This window comes from Taurulus bubalis (genome assembly GCF_910589615.1).
Source record: "Taurulus bubalis genome assembly, chromosome: 1".
In the NCBI taxonomy this organism is placed as follows: domain Eukaryota; kingdom Metazoa; phylum Chordata; class Actinopteri; order Perciformes; family Cottidae; genus Taurulus; species Taurulus bubalis.
Genome location: NC_136589.1, coordinates 4,464,871 through 4,481,651, shown reverse-complemented (window position 1 = coordinate 4,481,651; position 16,781 = coordinate 4,464,871). Strand labels below are relative to the sequence as shown.

Here is a 16,781-nt window from a genome sequence, read left to right as displayed (position 1 = left end):
ATATGTTTAACAGTACCGATTTAATGTCAAGAATAAGGATCAGATTGAGGCATTGAAGCATGCTATGGATGGAGGCCATGTTGTCAGCACTAGGTGGCGCTGTCAATCAATCCACTGCATAAACTGTAAGGCCATAAGAATTAATATTTTGATACAAATTGTAGCTTTTTTTCTGTTTAAAACTCATTTGGAGTTAATTGTGTGTATATATATATATATATATATATATATATATATATATATATATATATATATAATTATTATTAAATAATGACTGGCCATTATAAGTACATGCAGATCTCTGAATGCATACGACTTTATTTTCATCTTTGTCATAAATACTCTTTACATATCATATCAAGGGCAGAGGTGAGAAAATAAATGTTAACATCATATTATTTACAATAATCTGAATAGGTGACGCTGAACTGAACATTTTGTTCTGTGATTTTAAAATACACATTCTTTTCATCAGCTTGTGACCAGTAGTCCTTTTCAAGTTTTACTTGCTTTTAACCCTCTAGAAGTTAGACATTTGATACACTTCTTATTACAGTGCATAGGCATGACAGACTTGACCTGACAGTGTTTACAGGTATGTGCTATGCAGAGGGTCGGTCTGTCTGTGTCCGTCTATGTCTACCTACCTATGCTGCTTCCCATCATCTCATTTAGCTTCTTTTCTTTTGGTTAGTAATACAAAATAATCAGTGAAAATTGATAATTTACAACACACTGTCACCTAATTCTTAGAAAGAGTGAAGCTCTATCGGAGCCTATTTTCACCAACTCTTGCATTGGAGAAACACATTTTAAATTGTGTTGGGGCTTTTTAATTGGAAATCTGTTGGCTTGTAATTAGGTTAGCTGGGGAGATAAATGGGTACAGGGACTTTAAATCCCTCTTGGTTAGTTTTGACATCTCGCCGTCTCCGACATGCAAGGGTACCAACAAGCCATTAGAGCGGACACAAAACATCATCTTTGTGAAATTCTAAGGAGGGGAGTGCATGCTGATCAAAACGAGCGCACAGATGCACCGCTGCTCTTTTAACGCTATTCCACTGTTCTTTCCCTAAAGTCTTTCATGGTGATCCTACCGCAGATCCAGAAGGCTGAAGACGGATGACGTGCAAGTCCATGTTGGCACTGGTTTGTAAAAGCCCGAGAGCAAACGTTCATGATGAGAGTTTTTAGAAGTAATTATGTGGTGTGTGTGTGTGTGTGTGTGTGTGTGTGTGCAGCAATGAACAACCAAGTTTCAGATCAGCTTGAGTAGTGGTCAAATGTCCGAGTGTGGAGCAGTCTGCGGCTGTGTGCATCAGTTCATGTCGATGGTGTTAAAGACCCACTCTGTGAACTTCTTGAGCTTGGCTGAGGCGCTGTAGGACTCCTCCAGGAGACGCTGGTTGTCCTCTCGCAGGTTCTGGATCTGAGCCTGCAGAGACACCTTGGCATCCTTCTCCTGGTGGCGACAACGATGTGTGAGCAAGTAACAAACTGGCAAGAAGATTATTCCAGTAATCCAATGCTTCCCAGTTCTATACTGGCTTTTTACAAAACAATGTCTGGAGAAATGCAATGCCTTTCATCTCGTTTTTCATGAGATGCCTTTAGCTAAACATCTGCTTGATATCTACTTATTGTGAGTTGAAGCCCAGCTTTTGACATTAAAACAATTAAATCTGATGTAGCACATCTTGTCAGTTCAAGTCTTACTGAAAGATGACTCACTTTCTTCAAATCCTCCTGTAGCACTTTCACCATTGACTCCAGCTGGTTGACCTTCCCCATCAGGCAGGCCGGAGTCTCTCTGTGAAAAAGGACAACCAGGACATTAGGGGAACGAACACTGAAACCCCAGAGGCAGTGCTTAAAGCTGCGATGCAATCAAAAGTTGCCCTTTTCACGTCCTGTGGAGGCTTACTTTGTACACCATAGTTGCTGATTTGACTGTTTAGCATGCAGTGAACCAGACCGGAGGACTAATGTGTGAAATCAGCTGCTGTAGTGTTTCACCGGAGTGAAATCTACAGGGACTTCCATGGAACAATGCTGGAAACCAGTGGATTAAAGCGAACACTGGTCCCGGGCCATGAACCCGAGCCCTCTTACCCAGGCGAGGGCTGTCTCAGGGGGGCAGCCTGAGGCTCAGCCTGCTGCGGACTGGTGGCTGCTTCACTCTCCGCCATGGAGCTCTCCTCTTGGGCTACAAGGAAGACCAGCCTCTGCTCTGAATAAAACAAAACAGTTCAAAGAGGTATTATTAGACTTGGAGAATGAACAAATACAGACCAACAGTGCCCTCTTCTGGTGAGGATAAATATGGCAGTTGGCCACACGTACCACTGAAAACTAATATCAGTCATTAAGCTTCACCTCCATTGATTTTGAGGAGGAAATGGAAACACGTGTGCCTACCCTCAAAGGCCTTGGCGGCGTCTACCAGGTGGGCCCAGTCCAGCGGGCCATCTGCCCCAGTGTCAGGCAGTGGCATGAGGACAGCGTCCTGCAGCTGCTGCCTCCTCCTCTCCAGCTCCGAGCTCTCTGGGGCCGACAGGTCTCCTGGGAAGAGGAAACAGCAACGTAAAACATAGTGGACAGAAAAATAGAGAAATTGTGCAGCCAACAGCTGCCGGTAGGTCTTCGGAGGTGTCTATTTTAAGACTTTTTGAGATTAAGTTTACAAACCTTATTTACTATGGATTCAAAAATATTATTCTACTTCATTACTTTTCAAACTACAAAATATGCATCACGCGGCCACCTCCTCTATGATCAGCTACCGACTGAACATTCACCCAGGGATTTGTGCGATGCTCGCCGGCTTGGTCCATGGCGAGCGGTGGGTGAGCGGGGCATGGTGGAGCAGCTGAACAGAAGGTCAGTAGGCGTGTCGCGCTGTCCGCTGGAGGATGGCTCCCTCTGCCCGCTGTAAATACTCTCATCCGACAGGGTTCTGTGGAGGGAGCGGCGAGTGGGCGGTGGACCCGGAAACAACGGCTTCAAATGGAATGGAAACGGACAGGTGAAACAAAAGTGAAACAATGAAATGCAAATGCTAATTTTTTTAATTGGTCAGGAATCACTGCTAGCATCAGTCTGGAAAAAAACTCTTAGCACCTTCTCTTCACTTGTAGTAGGTGGAGGGCTGTCAAGTGTGATGAGCTTCTTCAAGTCTTCTTCCAGGCTGGACTTGGCACTGTGCCGCTGGGGCGACTGGGAGCCCCGGAGATTGGCCCTGAGCTGCGGCTGACCACCCAGCAGACCATCGCTCTGGTGCCGTCTGGAGACAGAAGCAAGATTAAACTCAGAGATATCTCTTAGATCCAAATAACACACATTATATAGTCAGTAAATCAGTAAGCAAAAGGTGATGACCAAGAACAAAAGAAAATATGCCTGTGATTAATACGTCAGCAGTTAAAATTCTGAGACTGGATGGGAATCCGTGAATGAGCCGCTCAACTATTCTCTGTGCTGTTAAAATGCCCTCCACAAGACACCTAACCACTTAATTGCTTCACTCGGAATATCTTTGGTTTGATGAGCAGCTGTACAGTGAGAAAACAGCAGTTGCCATCAACCACAAATGATGCAATCGCCCTTTGGGACAAACAATGAGACATATGCTGCATGAAATGAAGGATTAAGAGCAATTATGTTTAGTCTCCCTTCTCTGGGAACAAAAAGATAAAACCCAGCTACGCCACATGGTGGCAGTGTTGGACAAACTAAAAAAGGTGTTATTATGAGAGACAAAATGTAACAAAATATGAATTCCTTTCCCCAGTCTCTCAAACAACACAAGCGACAGCTGGATGCATTTCTACACTGAATGATCATTTCCTCAACATGCAGCATTGCGGGGGATACAGTTCCGATCTTACTTGCGAGTGCTGCCAAAGTCTACAGAGTTGACTGTCCCCCCGGGTTTCCTCCATCCAATCAGGTACTTCGAGGTCGCTCCTTGACGAGGGTAGAAACTCTTGCTGCCCGGTGATGTAGGCGAGGTGGCGGCCGCCGCCGCCTCGTCTTGCCCCTGGTCCATGGGACTCCCCGAGTGGCCAGAACTGAGTGTGCTGGAGGAAGAGGAGACAAACTATTAGACTATTTATGTTTCTTTTTTTGTGCTTAATTTGATTTAGTCTTGGCTTCAATTAGCATGATTGATGAAGCACCAATATCTCCAGATAGACACTCTCCTTCTAGCTCAAACTGTCATAATATTTTAGCAGTTGCAACCTAATCCAGCACTACATTGCATGCCAGCTTTGCAGATGCGATCAACTAATAACTTTAGATTTAAAAAAAATAAAAAAAGAGGACACGGTGTCCTTGCACTTCATTTCCAGCAACTTCAAACAACATTTCTCCGTAGTTTGAAATAAAAGCTTGAATTTTCAAACAGCAGGTTTGGTGCCTGTGTGCTGGCGCGCCTGTACGTGCACATACTATAAAACAAAGCTGCCAATGTACAGGTCTGGTGGAGCTGAGTTATTTCTGGCTGAGTGAAGAGGAGACGGAGGAAAGCTTTAGTTGATTCAAAAGGAAGTGGGATTCAGAAGAGGGGGGGGGGGGGGGGGGGACAGTGCTGAGCTCACAGTCTGCATTTCTAGCAACTTCAAGCACTTTCTTTCTATCATGGATATCAGGAGAGATATATATACATGCGAAACCTCATTCTCACACAGATATATGTGGACCACAATGATTCATTCTGTTTAATGAACCATCAACAGAGGTCCACAAATTCCTCAGCTGACTCAGACAGAACAGCAGCACACCTGGAGTGGGAGGCGGCGTCACTCTGGCTGTAGGAGCCACTATCAGGTACTAGTGCAAAGGCTGATGGACTCGTCGCTGGGATCTCACTGCCTCCGATGGCGACGAGAGAGTCTGGGATCGGAGGAGAAGAGTCCGTGGCCCTCTGGCTGCCTGCTGTGTCATCCTGCCTTTGGATTTTGTCTTTGGCCCTGAAGGCACCAGTGGAGGAAGCTGTGCTGCTTTGCGTGGCAGTGAAGGAGGTGGCGTCGATGCCGCTGTCAGTGGAGGTGCCCTGAAGATAGCCGTTGAGCTCCAGGTCGCTCCGCACTCCTGAACGTGAGCCGACTTCATACCACTTCTCGTCACTGTGGGCGGAGCTGGAAGCGTTGCTCGAGAGGGTGTTGCTGCTAGACTGGCTGGAGGAATATGGAGCGTCCGGCTATTCAGAGAAGATGAATCAAATAAGCATTTTCACAGTACATATTTCATATATTCACCATTAAGAAATTGCAAGCTCACGCCACTGTCATTATTTCATGATTGAACACATGTACCTCTAATTTAAAAGCACATGACTATTACCTGCGATTAAACAGCAGCCTTTTTGTTACCACAGTGCCTCCTCTTATTGATTACAACTCACCTTAGTGCTTTTGTTTGGAGACAGGTGGCCGCCCTGCTCTGATGACTGGAGTCTAGGAATCCCCCCTTTGGAAACAACGGTGTCTGTGGAAGGAAGAGACTTATGGGTAATGAGTCCTGTAGACTGGAGTGGTAGCACAGTAAAAGCAATATCATATTTAATGTTATAGCTAATGCTGAGGCCACAGTTTAGAGTTCCTCTCACCTGCACTGGTTTTGTCCCTCTCCCCAGTTCGGGACCATCCAACCCCAGAGCTAGAGCACCCTTTGATCCCATTGACCCCCTCCCCTGCCAGCTGCCGCAAAGACGATACAGGGGACTGGCAGCTGTTGTTATTAAACCTAGAGGGGAGATAAGGAAGGTCACTTATGTTGTAGTGCAGCAGCATGTGACCCATAATGGGGGGGGGGGCAGAAAAACTTACCCATCAGGCATAGATTTCTGCCTCCACTGGTTGGAGCTCATGGTGTCCGTGTAGGGGAGGCTGGAAGGAGAGTTTGTGTTGTGCATTGTGCGGCCCATCGCGATGGAGCAGGCAAGAGCGTAGTTGTCGTTCCCTGGGGAGTATCTGTGACGGCGCATAAGTATGTTATTAAGGACTAACTGTGTACCGCAAGCAGACAGCGTGGTGCTCATAGCGGCATTATATTTGTTTTGTGACCTTTTGGGGTTGATGGGTCGTCCGTCACTGGACACACTTCGGGGAATAGCAGCAGAGTTGCTGAGGTCTGAAGGCGGGGCCTTGATGAGCGTTCCCCCTGTGCCAGCAGCGCGTGTTTGAGGGCTTGATGAGGTGCGTGGCCACTTGGTGTTGTTGTTGTTGGTGGTGGTGGTGGGGCGGAAAGGGAACTTTAACTCGTAAGGCATGCCCTCCTTGTGGTTCTTGTAATCCACCAGCGGCATGTGGTAGATTTCTGAGCAACCTCTGTTGGCACAGGAAGTGTTCACAGTCACAAAAGGGACAGCCTCAAAAAGCCACACTGCATTAAGCAGAGTTTCTCTCGCATCTATAGATCATATATATCCACTCTACCTGCGCGGGGTGGAATCCTCATGCGGAGGGATGATGACCACCTTGACGGTAACGGAGGTTCTGAGCAGGTCGATCATCTGCTCGTGAGACAGCGAGGCCACCGACACTTTGCAAATCTCCACCAATCGGCTGCCCTGCCTGAGCCCGGCCTGCCAAGCATAGCCATAGGGTTCCACCTCGGCAACAATGCCCTCAAAGTTGACGTGAAAGCCCAGCTGGCCCAGGGCGTTACGGCGTAGGGTCATCTCTGTGGTCTGACTGCCCTTGGTCAACAGCTGCAGAACAGATAGAGTGAGGGACACATCAGAGAACGAGTAGAACACTTTTACACAAACTAATACACCTTCTTCAAAGCAATCACATCTTTTAAGATGCATTTGACGCTAGCTTTAATCCCGTCCCAGCTGAGGCACACATTTCAGTCGCATTCTATGAATACCAAGCACTTGAATTAAAATTATTCTGTACACTCCCATGATAGCAGACTACCATTAGACACCCTGCATAGCTGAGAAATAAATACTAGTAAGTACACAGAATAGAGAAGAGTAAAAATAGTAGCAAATCATAGAAATAACAGAGATCCTGCCCTAGGGGAAAGGCATGCACCAGCACTGGTAGCAGCCAACAGTCAATCTGTACTTTATTTACAGTCAACTAGAACTGCAGAGTCAGCAGAATGAGCCAATTGCTTCATCAAAAAACACTGCCGCACCGACACCACATTGAAAACCCACAGTAATCATATCAAATCACCTAATTACTATGTATGTTACTTTGCGTGACTTATAATCATAGTCAACACAACAGCTGTGGCATTTTGGTGACTGTATGATTTGAGGCTACACCCTTATGTTGCTATAATAACATCAACACTACTTAGTTCTTATTTTTTCATACCGCTGTTGTCAAGGAAGCAGAGAGCAGGGGGCTGAAAAACTTCTCAAAGCACTTTTACCTACACACCTGTGGACTGGCTCCAGGGATACTCCTAAAGGTCCTGACCTCTGTACTCTCTGACTCTGGTTACTTGGTTTAGCAATGTACGTTTATTCTACAGTTTTAGTCATCGTTATCTGTATTAGTGAAGCATATAATGGTAAAAGCCCTGTGTTGCTCTACCAGAGATACAGAAGATGGTGCGGCTAATGAGATGTGCTGACCTCCAGTCTCTTGACAACCTCTCCAAAGTCTTCTGTGTTGTTATTGATGGAGCGCAGTGATACACTCTCGCCACGCTCATAGTAGATCTTCATGGAGGCGGGGCTCCCCGTTGACCAACCAATCACGTCGCGTGTGGCACAGTTAAACACGACCGCTTTGGCCTCCTGATCCAACAGGATGATGAAGTCATTTGAAATGGCCAACAGGCATTCGCGTTCAGCACCGGCGACCTGGTCTTCAGCGTGAACCTGCCAGGTCACGGCCCCCAGGCTCCGCAGCTCCGACCCACTGTACGGACGCACCTTCTCCCGCCGCTTGTGCGCCAAAGAGATGAAGGGGAACTTCCCAGTGGGTTCTACCGGAGTGCTGGTCACGTGACGCTCTGCCAAGTCTCGAAGATACTCCTGCCGCGTACGCGTTGCCATGGCACCAAACTTATCGGACTTGTGGGCTGCGTTCTCAGCGTTGATGACTTTGCCCAACAGGAAGTCCCTGAAGACCGAGGACTTGGGAAAGGTCACGCCCTTGGGGATTGGGGGGCCAAAGGAGGGAACGTCCTGGGAACGAGTGACCGCCACACTGCAAACAGGGGAAAAGAGGGGAAAGGTTGTAAGTCACTGCTACAATAAGTAAACAAACATTATAACAACAATCAAATCAAATATAAAAAAGGGACACAATAAGTCTAAAGTCTGTACAACTGAAGACAAATACATCAAAATAGAATTACATAACAAAATATGAATCACATGAAACAAAACAGGAAAATATACAAACACTTAAAAGTCAACATAATTAACTCCATCTTAGTCAAATAAATAGGGAGAAAACCTTTTTCAAGGACAGAGCATGGGCTTGTAAATCAGCATAGTGGAGACATCTTTACATAGTTTCCTCTAAGGTAATGTTGCCTTTGACCCGTTTCACTTATAAAAGGTATAAAAGGTGGTGGTAGAATTCCTACAGTAAGGCTCTCCTCTTGTTTCCCTCTACTGCTCCTATTCCATTAGCACACAATGGATGTCCTTGAGTTGGATTAATATAAATTAGTTAACAGGTGTAGGTATTGTTGTGCCCTTGTTGTTGACAGTTTGCTCAGCGTGGAACAAATTTAGCAAAGTGTGCTTTTAAACATATTGGGATTAATTTGCCATTTGGGACGACATGCTTGGATTATTGAATCCGTTGGCAGCACGTTTATATGCAGTCTGACTGCATAAATGGAGGCTATAAGGGTTAAAGCTACAGTACAGTCAGTAGCATATCACTAAGACCATAACCGAGACATGTTCTTGGATAAACTGATGAGACAGTCCGGGCAAATCCTCATCCAGTTCAACAGATAACAAGTCGTAGCCCGACTATGCCTGACTACCCCTGGCGTATAAATACTATACATCCAATCACAGTTGACAGGCCGGCTCCCAGTGCTGACACCCTGCCACTCTCTGCTACATCATGGGATGAAAAGCAGGGCTGCGGCTCAAGCTAGCAAACACAAACAGCCTACGTTTCCTAAACAAAGGGCTAGTTATGCAATCTGCTTGGCTGGCCCTGTGTGACTTTGAGGCAGTGGTTGAAAGCAGCAGATTAGCACCCCGCTGGCTCTGGGCCACTTACTCCTCTAATGCTCTCGTCTGGCTCAATATGACCCGAGCATTATCCAAAACTCAGCAGCAGTGCAACAACAGGCTATTAATAACTACATGACTCAAGAAATCGTAACATACTCGGCCCTTCCCTAATCTCTATTAATAAAGACGCCCCATGCTCACTAGATATGGAGACATAGACATCGGACATGATGGCAAAAATACAAAACACGTAATATATTTTTGGGGAAATCAGGTTTCAAGCTAGTATGTGTGTGTTCAAGCTGTGTGACTTGCGATCAGCTGAAATCCAAAGTCAAATCACTGCATCAACCACTCTGCATGGTTTTAACTAAACCAACACACCACAACCTGCCAACATCAACACAAACACCTGCAGAGTGTACCTTACCTCTAGGTGTCACCCAAAAGCAACCATGTTCTCACTGAGTATTACTGCCCAATATCCTGAATTGCTGTTGCAATCAATGTGAAGTGAATCCCTGGGTCGATGACAACTAGATTATCTTCCGTAGCTACAATCCAACACTCAAGATATTCCACTCGGTGCGGTGGAGCAAATCCCTGTGTTGTCTTGTGCGGACGCAGAATTTTTTCCAAACCATCAGGGAAAAGAATCCATGGAAAGACTTATGACAAACAGTCAGGAGTGATGTGTTAACATTTGGTGCCTCGATCCAAGGAATAGGAGAAGAAGCAAAAAGGCTCGGAGTGTGTGAGTTTCTCCGGGTGGGGTAGATAGATTGTCCTCAAGGATTCTGTGTCCCGGGCCTCTCCATTTTTTCCATAAAGCAAACCGAGAGAACCAGCATTTCACCCTCTCTCTTTTCTCAGAGTTTAAACTCGAGCATGACCCCTTTAGGGAAAACGCAAACTGAAGCAAGGTGTCCACGGGTTGATGGGCTGGAGAGCTGGTCAGAAAAAAAAAGGAACTCCAAAAAAAAAAGGGCCTCAAATAAATTAGCCTGAATTTGACACAGGTGCAAGCTGAGAGACAGAAGGCCGGCCTGACCCGTCCACTCCTGAGAGAGACTCTGCGAGCTCTGAGGGACTCTGCTCTCAACAATCCTCCCCGCTCACATGCATGTCCAGGCGGAGAGAGCACTTCATGTGCATGCCGCTAACTCCTTCAGACCATTCCGGCTCCCGCTGCCCAAAGGCAAAGTGGCAGGCAGGGAGTGAGTGAGGGAGGGAGGGAGGGGAGGAGAAGAAGGGGGAGGCTTGTATTATACGAGTGTGTGAAAAGGGAGCCTTTGAGTGAATTTGTGTGCCTGGGGAAAAGTGCGCGCATGTGTGCGTAACCGTGTGCAAGTGAGCATGAGAACAAGGTAAAAAGGAGAAACGGGAGTAAGAGAGAGAAACTATGTGTGAAGTATGCGTGTCATATCTGTGTAGAGCACAAAGTGTGTGCGCGGTGGGGCAGGGATGCGTGAGTGTGAACGCCACTGAGTCGCAGTCTGATCATCACGAGGCTAAGAATCAGCCAGCGGAGGAGAAGAGGAGGAGGAGGAGGACTCCTGTCAGTTGGACAGCTACTGCAGGGCCAATCTATTCCATTTGATCATGATCAAAGTAATTTATACTGATGGAGATACGCAGTAGACATGACCATGCACAATCGGGAGCAACAGGACAGTCACGCAACAGGCTTTTATGTTTGACCCATGCCTTCCAGTCAATGCTTTTGTCTTAATGCTACTGTGGCATAACAAAAAAAAAAAAAAAACTGCTGGTAGCACTAAAAGTGGTGTTGAGCATTCCCATAAAAAGGGCCCAGTGCTGCACTGAGATAGCAATTAAAACAAGGTTTTTATTCAAAATTGGTACAGGGTTGGGTCAGTCTGACCCACTTCAAAGTGTCATGAGTCTCCTAAGTCTCAAGATAGTCATATTTATTCTTACCTGGTGGCTTAACCGGCATCCTTTTAATATCTTGTTTTAAATGTCTTTAAGGTTGTTTCATAGTTGAAGGAGTTTTACATTATTGTATCTGTGCTTCCACACCACAAGCTACACATGTGGATGTAGGACTCCTCTCTTTAACTTAAACCTCAGTGTAAGTTGCCGTTCCATACTCATAATTCTCACATTTTTTCTCCCCTTTCTTCCTTTCTTTGACAAACCACATAGCATGTATGCATGTATATAAGAAAGAAAAATAAGGACTTGGCCACGTTTCGCTTGTGGTCCTGACACATATACCGTTCACCTCAATGCTTATTCTGCTTAAATAAATTGAAAAAAACCCACCTGTAGCACGTGTTGTCAGAGCAGGGATCGTGCACCCGTACAATGATGAAGACATGTTGAAAGTGAGAGCGAATGGTCTTCGGGGTAAAAGGGTGAGCGCCGGGCTCCTGGAACACGATGGTCACAATGTCGTTCCCTATGTGGCGCTTCCTCAGCAACTAGTCGATGGAAAACAACACAGTCCAAATTAAAAGAAGTATGGGACTTGAATCTGGAAGCAAAGTCAAGCCAATCATATCGTACATTTCGTTTAATCACATGGAAACAATAAAGGTTTCTTGAGCATGAAAGTTGGAAGGGAGTCAAATCTGATAACTGAGCCACGAGTCATATAAGCATTCCTCTGATACACCCTTTGCTCTTTGTGTTTCCAAATAAAGGAGTATTCCGCTCCAACTTTACCTGTTGTTTGTTGTTGGGTGTGTGAGGCAGCAGAGTCGACACATGGAACATGATCTCATAGTCCTTGTAAGTCGTGTACAGGGAGTGAGTACCCGTGGAATCCGCTGCAGGGGAAAATACAGTGTTGAGGCCCATTGCGCAATTACCGCCATGCATCCCTCACACATGTGTATTCTGTGTGCTCAGTGGCTTCTGTGCAAGACAGGATGCAATTTCACCTTAAACCCAAACAACTAGACAATAGCAAACTTTGGATCGAAGTGGAACCCTTTCCATTCTTTTGTCACATTACAGTCTAAATGTTTAATCATTTGTATTACATGTGTATTTGTAACAAGGCCATAAACCAGAAATGATAAACCTTTTTATTAAACCACCAAAAGCAAGATAAAGGGAACAAAGTACAAACACTATAAAAGGAAAGTGTAATATGAAACTAAAGTGAAACTAATTTACAGCAAGACTGCTCCAGGTAATAAAAAGTTAAGGTCACTGGCTCGGCAGCTAAATACACATCACATCTAGAGTCTCATCTTCGTGTGTGTGTGTGTGTGTGTGTGTGTGTGTGTGTGTGTGTGTGTGTGTGTGTCAGAGAGAGATCTAGAGGTATGTTGGGAGTTGTTACTTTTGGTGTCCAGCTGGGCTCTGTACTTGGTGAAGCCCTTGAGGCGAACCTTCTCCCCCAACAGTTGGAGGAACTCTTCCAGGGCGGGACCGGCCATCTCGTTGTTGTACATCTCCTCCTCTGTGCTCTGGCCCGCTCTGCAGTACATCACCCCCACCTTCACCTGAAAACTCAGCTGGGCGACAGCAACAAAGCAAACACTTTTCTTTCATAGTTCATGTCAGGGCAGAGTACAATGTAAGAAATCACAAAAATTGTCGGTAGCTGCAAAAAGTTCAGATTCTGTGAACTACCACTTGCTTTATCCTCTTACCCCTTGTTCATCCAGCTTCATCAACTGCTCAGTGACTTTGGGCGTGTTGAGGGCCAGTCTGAGGCACGACAGATCCAGCTCAGGCAGCACGTTCTCCAGTACCTCCTTGATGGGCAGCCCCCGGGTGGTGCCGTGCTTGGAGGTGGAAGGCACGGCATCCTCCAGGACAGAACCTCGAAGTGTGGTCAGCTGAATGGAGGGAGAAAGAGAGGAAGAGATTAAAGGGAAGAGATTACAGAGAAGAGTTTGAGAAGAGAAAGAACGCCTTTCAGGAATCTTATGGAGATTAAACAGGCCGCAGTTTTATTAACGCGCTACCATCCTCTTACCGTACCCTTAAAGAAATTGACACAAAACAAGACAATTACGACTCAAGACGTCGGGCAGATAGAAAGTGGAAATGAGGAAGAAGAGGTGGGAGGGCTTGTCCAAGCATTCTGTATACACAAAGTCTGCATTGTGCTGGGCTCTCTGGGAGGGAACTCAATCACTCAGATATCATAAGCAGCTGGAATGGACCGGGACAATCTCTCCTATGAGCTGGAGGCTGTGCAGGGCCTGTGTTTACAATGGAGCTGTGTTCTCCATGTTTGAAAGGTAGGACAGGGGGCGGGGGCCCAGTGGTACTCCAGTCTGTGGGAGTCGTGTGGGGGTTTTAATCACATGCACCTGTCGTACTGCAGTCCACAACAAACAGCCCCAGGCAGGTGCCTTCTTCCTCTGTCTGGGAGTGTCCGTCCATGTAATAAATCCTAAAAGCCAAACACAGAAGACTGGGGGCCAACATTGCAACTAAATATGACTGTCTATTTTCACTAAAACGCTCTCCACAGAGTGGTTTGAGGTTGTTGGGCACTGACAGGCCTTGGAGGCTGGAAGATGAGTGCACTTCCTCAAGTTCCTTCACACATTGCTGATATTGGGAGACAGCTGAATAGTCCCAGGGCTGGTTGCATAACAAGAAACAAGGACTGAGGCTGGTTTTGCCTTGGGCTGGTCGGCCTAGTATGTAGCAGGCATCGTAGCAGTTGAACTACACACACACACACACACACACACACCTTCTAACAAGTATTAGAGATGTATTCTTGGCTGACAGATTTTTTTTTTCTTTATAAGAACTTTAATTGACATAAGAAATGTAATTGTATGGTTAAAAATGATGAACATGATATGTAAATAGTATTTACATATCAGAGAAGAATCACAGAAAATAGTATCCTATACTATTTTCTGTGATTATGCATGTAGGAGTCAACTATTTATTATCTATAACTATATACTTGTATATCTATTTATCAGTATCTATATAAAATGTGTATTTTATATTATATTAACACCTACTGACTGCGCACGGCGTAAGAAGAGACCCTGCACTGTTGTTGGCAGAAGAGCCGGTCACCTCAATTACTCAGAGTATATTTGAATATTTGTCACTTTTTCCCCTGATTGTCTGAATAAATCGCCTAGTTTGTCGCTAGTAGCTTTTTAGAAATGGCCTAAAGTCACTAAAAGGGTCTGAAAAGCCATTAAGGTGTACATTCGATTGGCACAGAATCTGAGGCTGATCCGGTCAACAGGCAAATCAATCGGTGCGTTTCTACTAAGTATAGAAGGGGTACTATAAACTGGATATGAGATTCGAGCAGGCGTCAAACTAAATGTATGTTTAGTTTCACAGTCAACCAAAAGTTTCCCTCCGCAGGGCGGAAGGGCTGGTGTGGTGCGGTGCTGAGGTTGAGGTCGGGGGTGAAGAGAGGACAGGACCCTATGGCTGACCTCGCTGGTTCTGAAGATGAGACGGTAGTTATACTGCTGGCCGTGCTCCTTGTCCTCCTCCAGCTTCTCCCTGCGCAAGCTCACCGCCACTGGTCCCAGTGCCTCGTCCATCCCAAAATAGTTCCAGTGATCTGATGGGGAGGAAGTAGCAGAGAAACAGGCAAAATTGCAAACAAGAATCTGTTGGTTAATATCAAACTTTACAGCTACAAACAATTCACATGCTAATGAGTACATAATGAAAGCAGTTAAATGAATTGTACCCCTCAGGTAGAAGAACTTCCTGTAGTAGTAGGCTCCCAGGTCCACATGCTCCACGATGTATTGTTTGCCCTTTTCGCTGAGCGTGCTGGGGCCTTCCTTTGGTCCCTCTAGCACGGCTACTCCAGCATTAGTGCAGTGTGTGCTCACAGATGTTTCGTACGAGTTTCCTTCCACGCTCAGGGTCCCTGAGCCATTGTGAACTGCTCCACCGCCCACAAGCCCATGATACCCTGCTCCACCTACTCCCATTCTGCGCCTCCCATTGCCATCAGCACCTATCTCGTTGCGAAAGCAGGGGCAACTTAGCAGAATTTCATTGCTCTGTTCATCCCCCGCGTCAAGGCCAGGACTGTCCCTAGAACTGAGGTCTTCCTGGCTTCCACCCGGGGAGCTGTAAGGCAAGCTGTGTGTGGACGAGAGGGTGGAGGTAGCCGAGGCTACGGCGGCCGCAGACGCCCCCGTGGTGGTATTTTTCCTCTTCCCTGCAATCTGCCGCAGCTGAGTAACTTCGTTGAGGTCAAACAGCATGCTTTGCACATCATAGTGGGCAAAGCTTTTCTGGCACACCCAGGGCTTGAAAAGGGGGCCCGTGTCCTCCGTCCGGCCGTCCTCTACGTCAGACCCTGCTTTAGGGGAGTCGGACTCACCCCGCACGCTCCGAAGTTTACGGAATATAGACTCACCCCCCGTCTCAGATTTAGTTCTTCTCTTTGGGGGCTTATCTCTGGCTTTAGGAGTCTGGCCGTCTACTACATCCTCCTGAAGATCAAAGCTGGCCTGCTTTTGCCCAACAATCAGCATGTCCTCCAGTTTCTCTGGAGCAGGGCTACGCTGGTCCACTTTGTCCCCTTGATAGGCCCTAAGCATTTCAAAGAAGCTCTCTCCAGATGCTCCATGCTGATCTATTGATGAGGTGCTTCCGTATTCGCGATGGAGTGGGGACCATTTGGCTCCCGATGCTGGACCCCAGTCCTCTCCACTGTCTCCACTGCCTTCCATCTCACTGATAGTCATATCACTGTTGCTGCGCTGACGGATGCGTCTCGGTCGTGGGTTTCTATGTGCAGGGCCTCTGTAATCTCCCGGGACAAGGTACCGGGTGTCAGGGCTGTAGTTGTTGGCCTGGGCCTGGGCTCGATTCCTCAAAGTGTTGTGAATGTTACGCAGCATTGACGAGTCCTGAGGGCTCATTACAGAGCCTAACTTAATGTGACTTTTGCCAGCAGAGGGCACACCAGAGTTATCAGGCTCCGTAGCCGAGTGCCACATGACCCCTGCAATGTCTCTCCTTGGGGGCCAGTCAGCCACCCGAGCCCGTACACCCATTTTAGGCACTCCTGTGCTCACAGTAGCAAGGACATTGTCTGTGCGGGTTGGCACAGTTCCTCCATTGACCATACGGAGGTGACGGGTGAAAAACTCATCAGTGGCGGGGATGGTACCCCCAACGGTGCGCTCCATTGGCGGACACTTCAAGCTGGTCATGACACCAGTGCAAAATGCTAAAGGCACTTAGCAGGGAGACATGTCTGCCTCTGGGATGGGATGCTGCTCCCCGACTTCATGGGCAGGTTGATTGTCTGGATCGACAAGTAAGAGGCAGAAAAAAAATGCGCAGGGGCAGTCCCACCTCTTCAGCATTCAAGCCTTCATAGTGCTTCCTCAACTGTGTTGACACTGCCCCTCCGGACAAACTATCCTAAAAAGAAAAGAAAAATCTGTTAGTACATACAGTCGGAGTCTGGAGAGAAGGTAATCACAAATACATCTGTTTCCTGACACATCACTTTCCCTAAAATATATAACTGGAAATAAGAGAAAATGGGTAGCAAGTCTTAAATGAATAAGTTATTGAAATAAGATCCTTAGTATTGGAAAACCAGATGACTTTATACTGATTGGCTGTGATCAGTGCCCAGTTTCACTGT

The 16,781-nt window shown here is 46.6% G+C and overlaps 1 protein-coding gene across 1 annotated transcript; it reads right to left on the bottom strand.

The window, feature by feature from the left end:
• Positions 1 to 288: 288 nt before the first annotated feature.
• LOC306737043 (signal-induced proliferation-associated 1-like protein 1) lies at positions 289 to 16,338 on the bottom strand (the record flags this gene model as incomplete). Its single annotated transcript, XM_079218748.1, has 20 exons — positions 289 to 1,465; positions 1,735 to 1,813; positions 2,116 to 2,233; positions 2,422 to 2,565; positions 2,802 to 3,003; positions 3,124 to 3,286; positions 3,891 to 4,082; positions 4,788 to 5,206; positions 5,411 to 5,493; positions 5,615 to 5,751; positions 5,835 to 5,978; positions 6,072 to 6,335; positions 6,444 to 6,718; positions 7,607 to 8,186; positions 11,471 to 11,628; positions 11,873 to 11,976; positions 12,498 to 12,672; positions 12,811 to 12,999; positions 14,590 to 14,720; positions 14,853 to 16,338. 20 exons carry the CDS (start codon positions 16,336 to 16,338, stop codon positions 1,322 to 1,324), a joined length of 5,187 nt encoding a protein of 1,728 aa, XP_079074874.1. The 3' UTR covers positions 289 to 1,321.
• Positions 16,339 to 16,781: the final 443 nt, after the last annotated feature.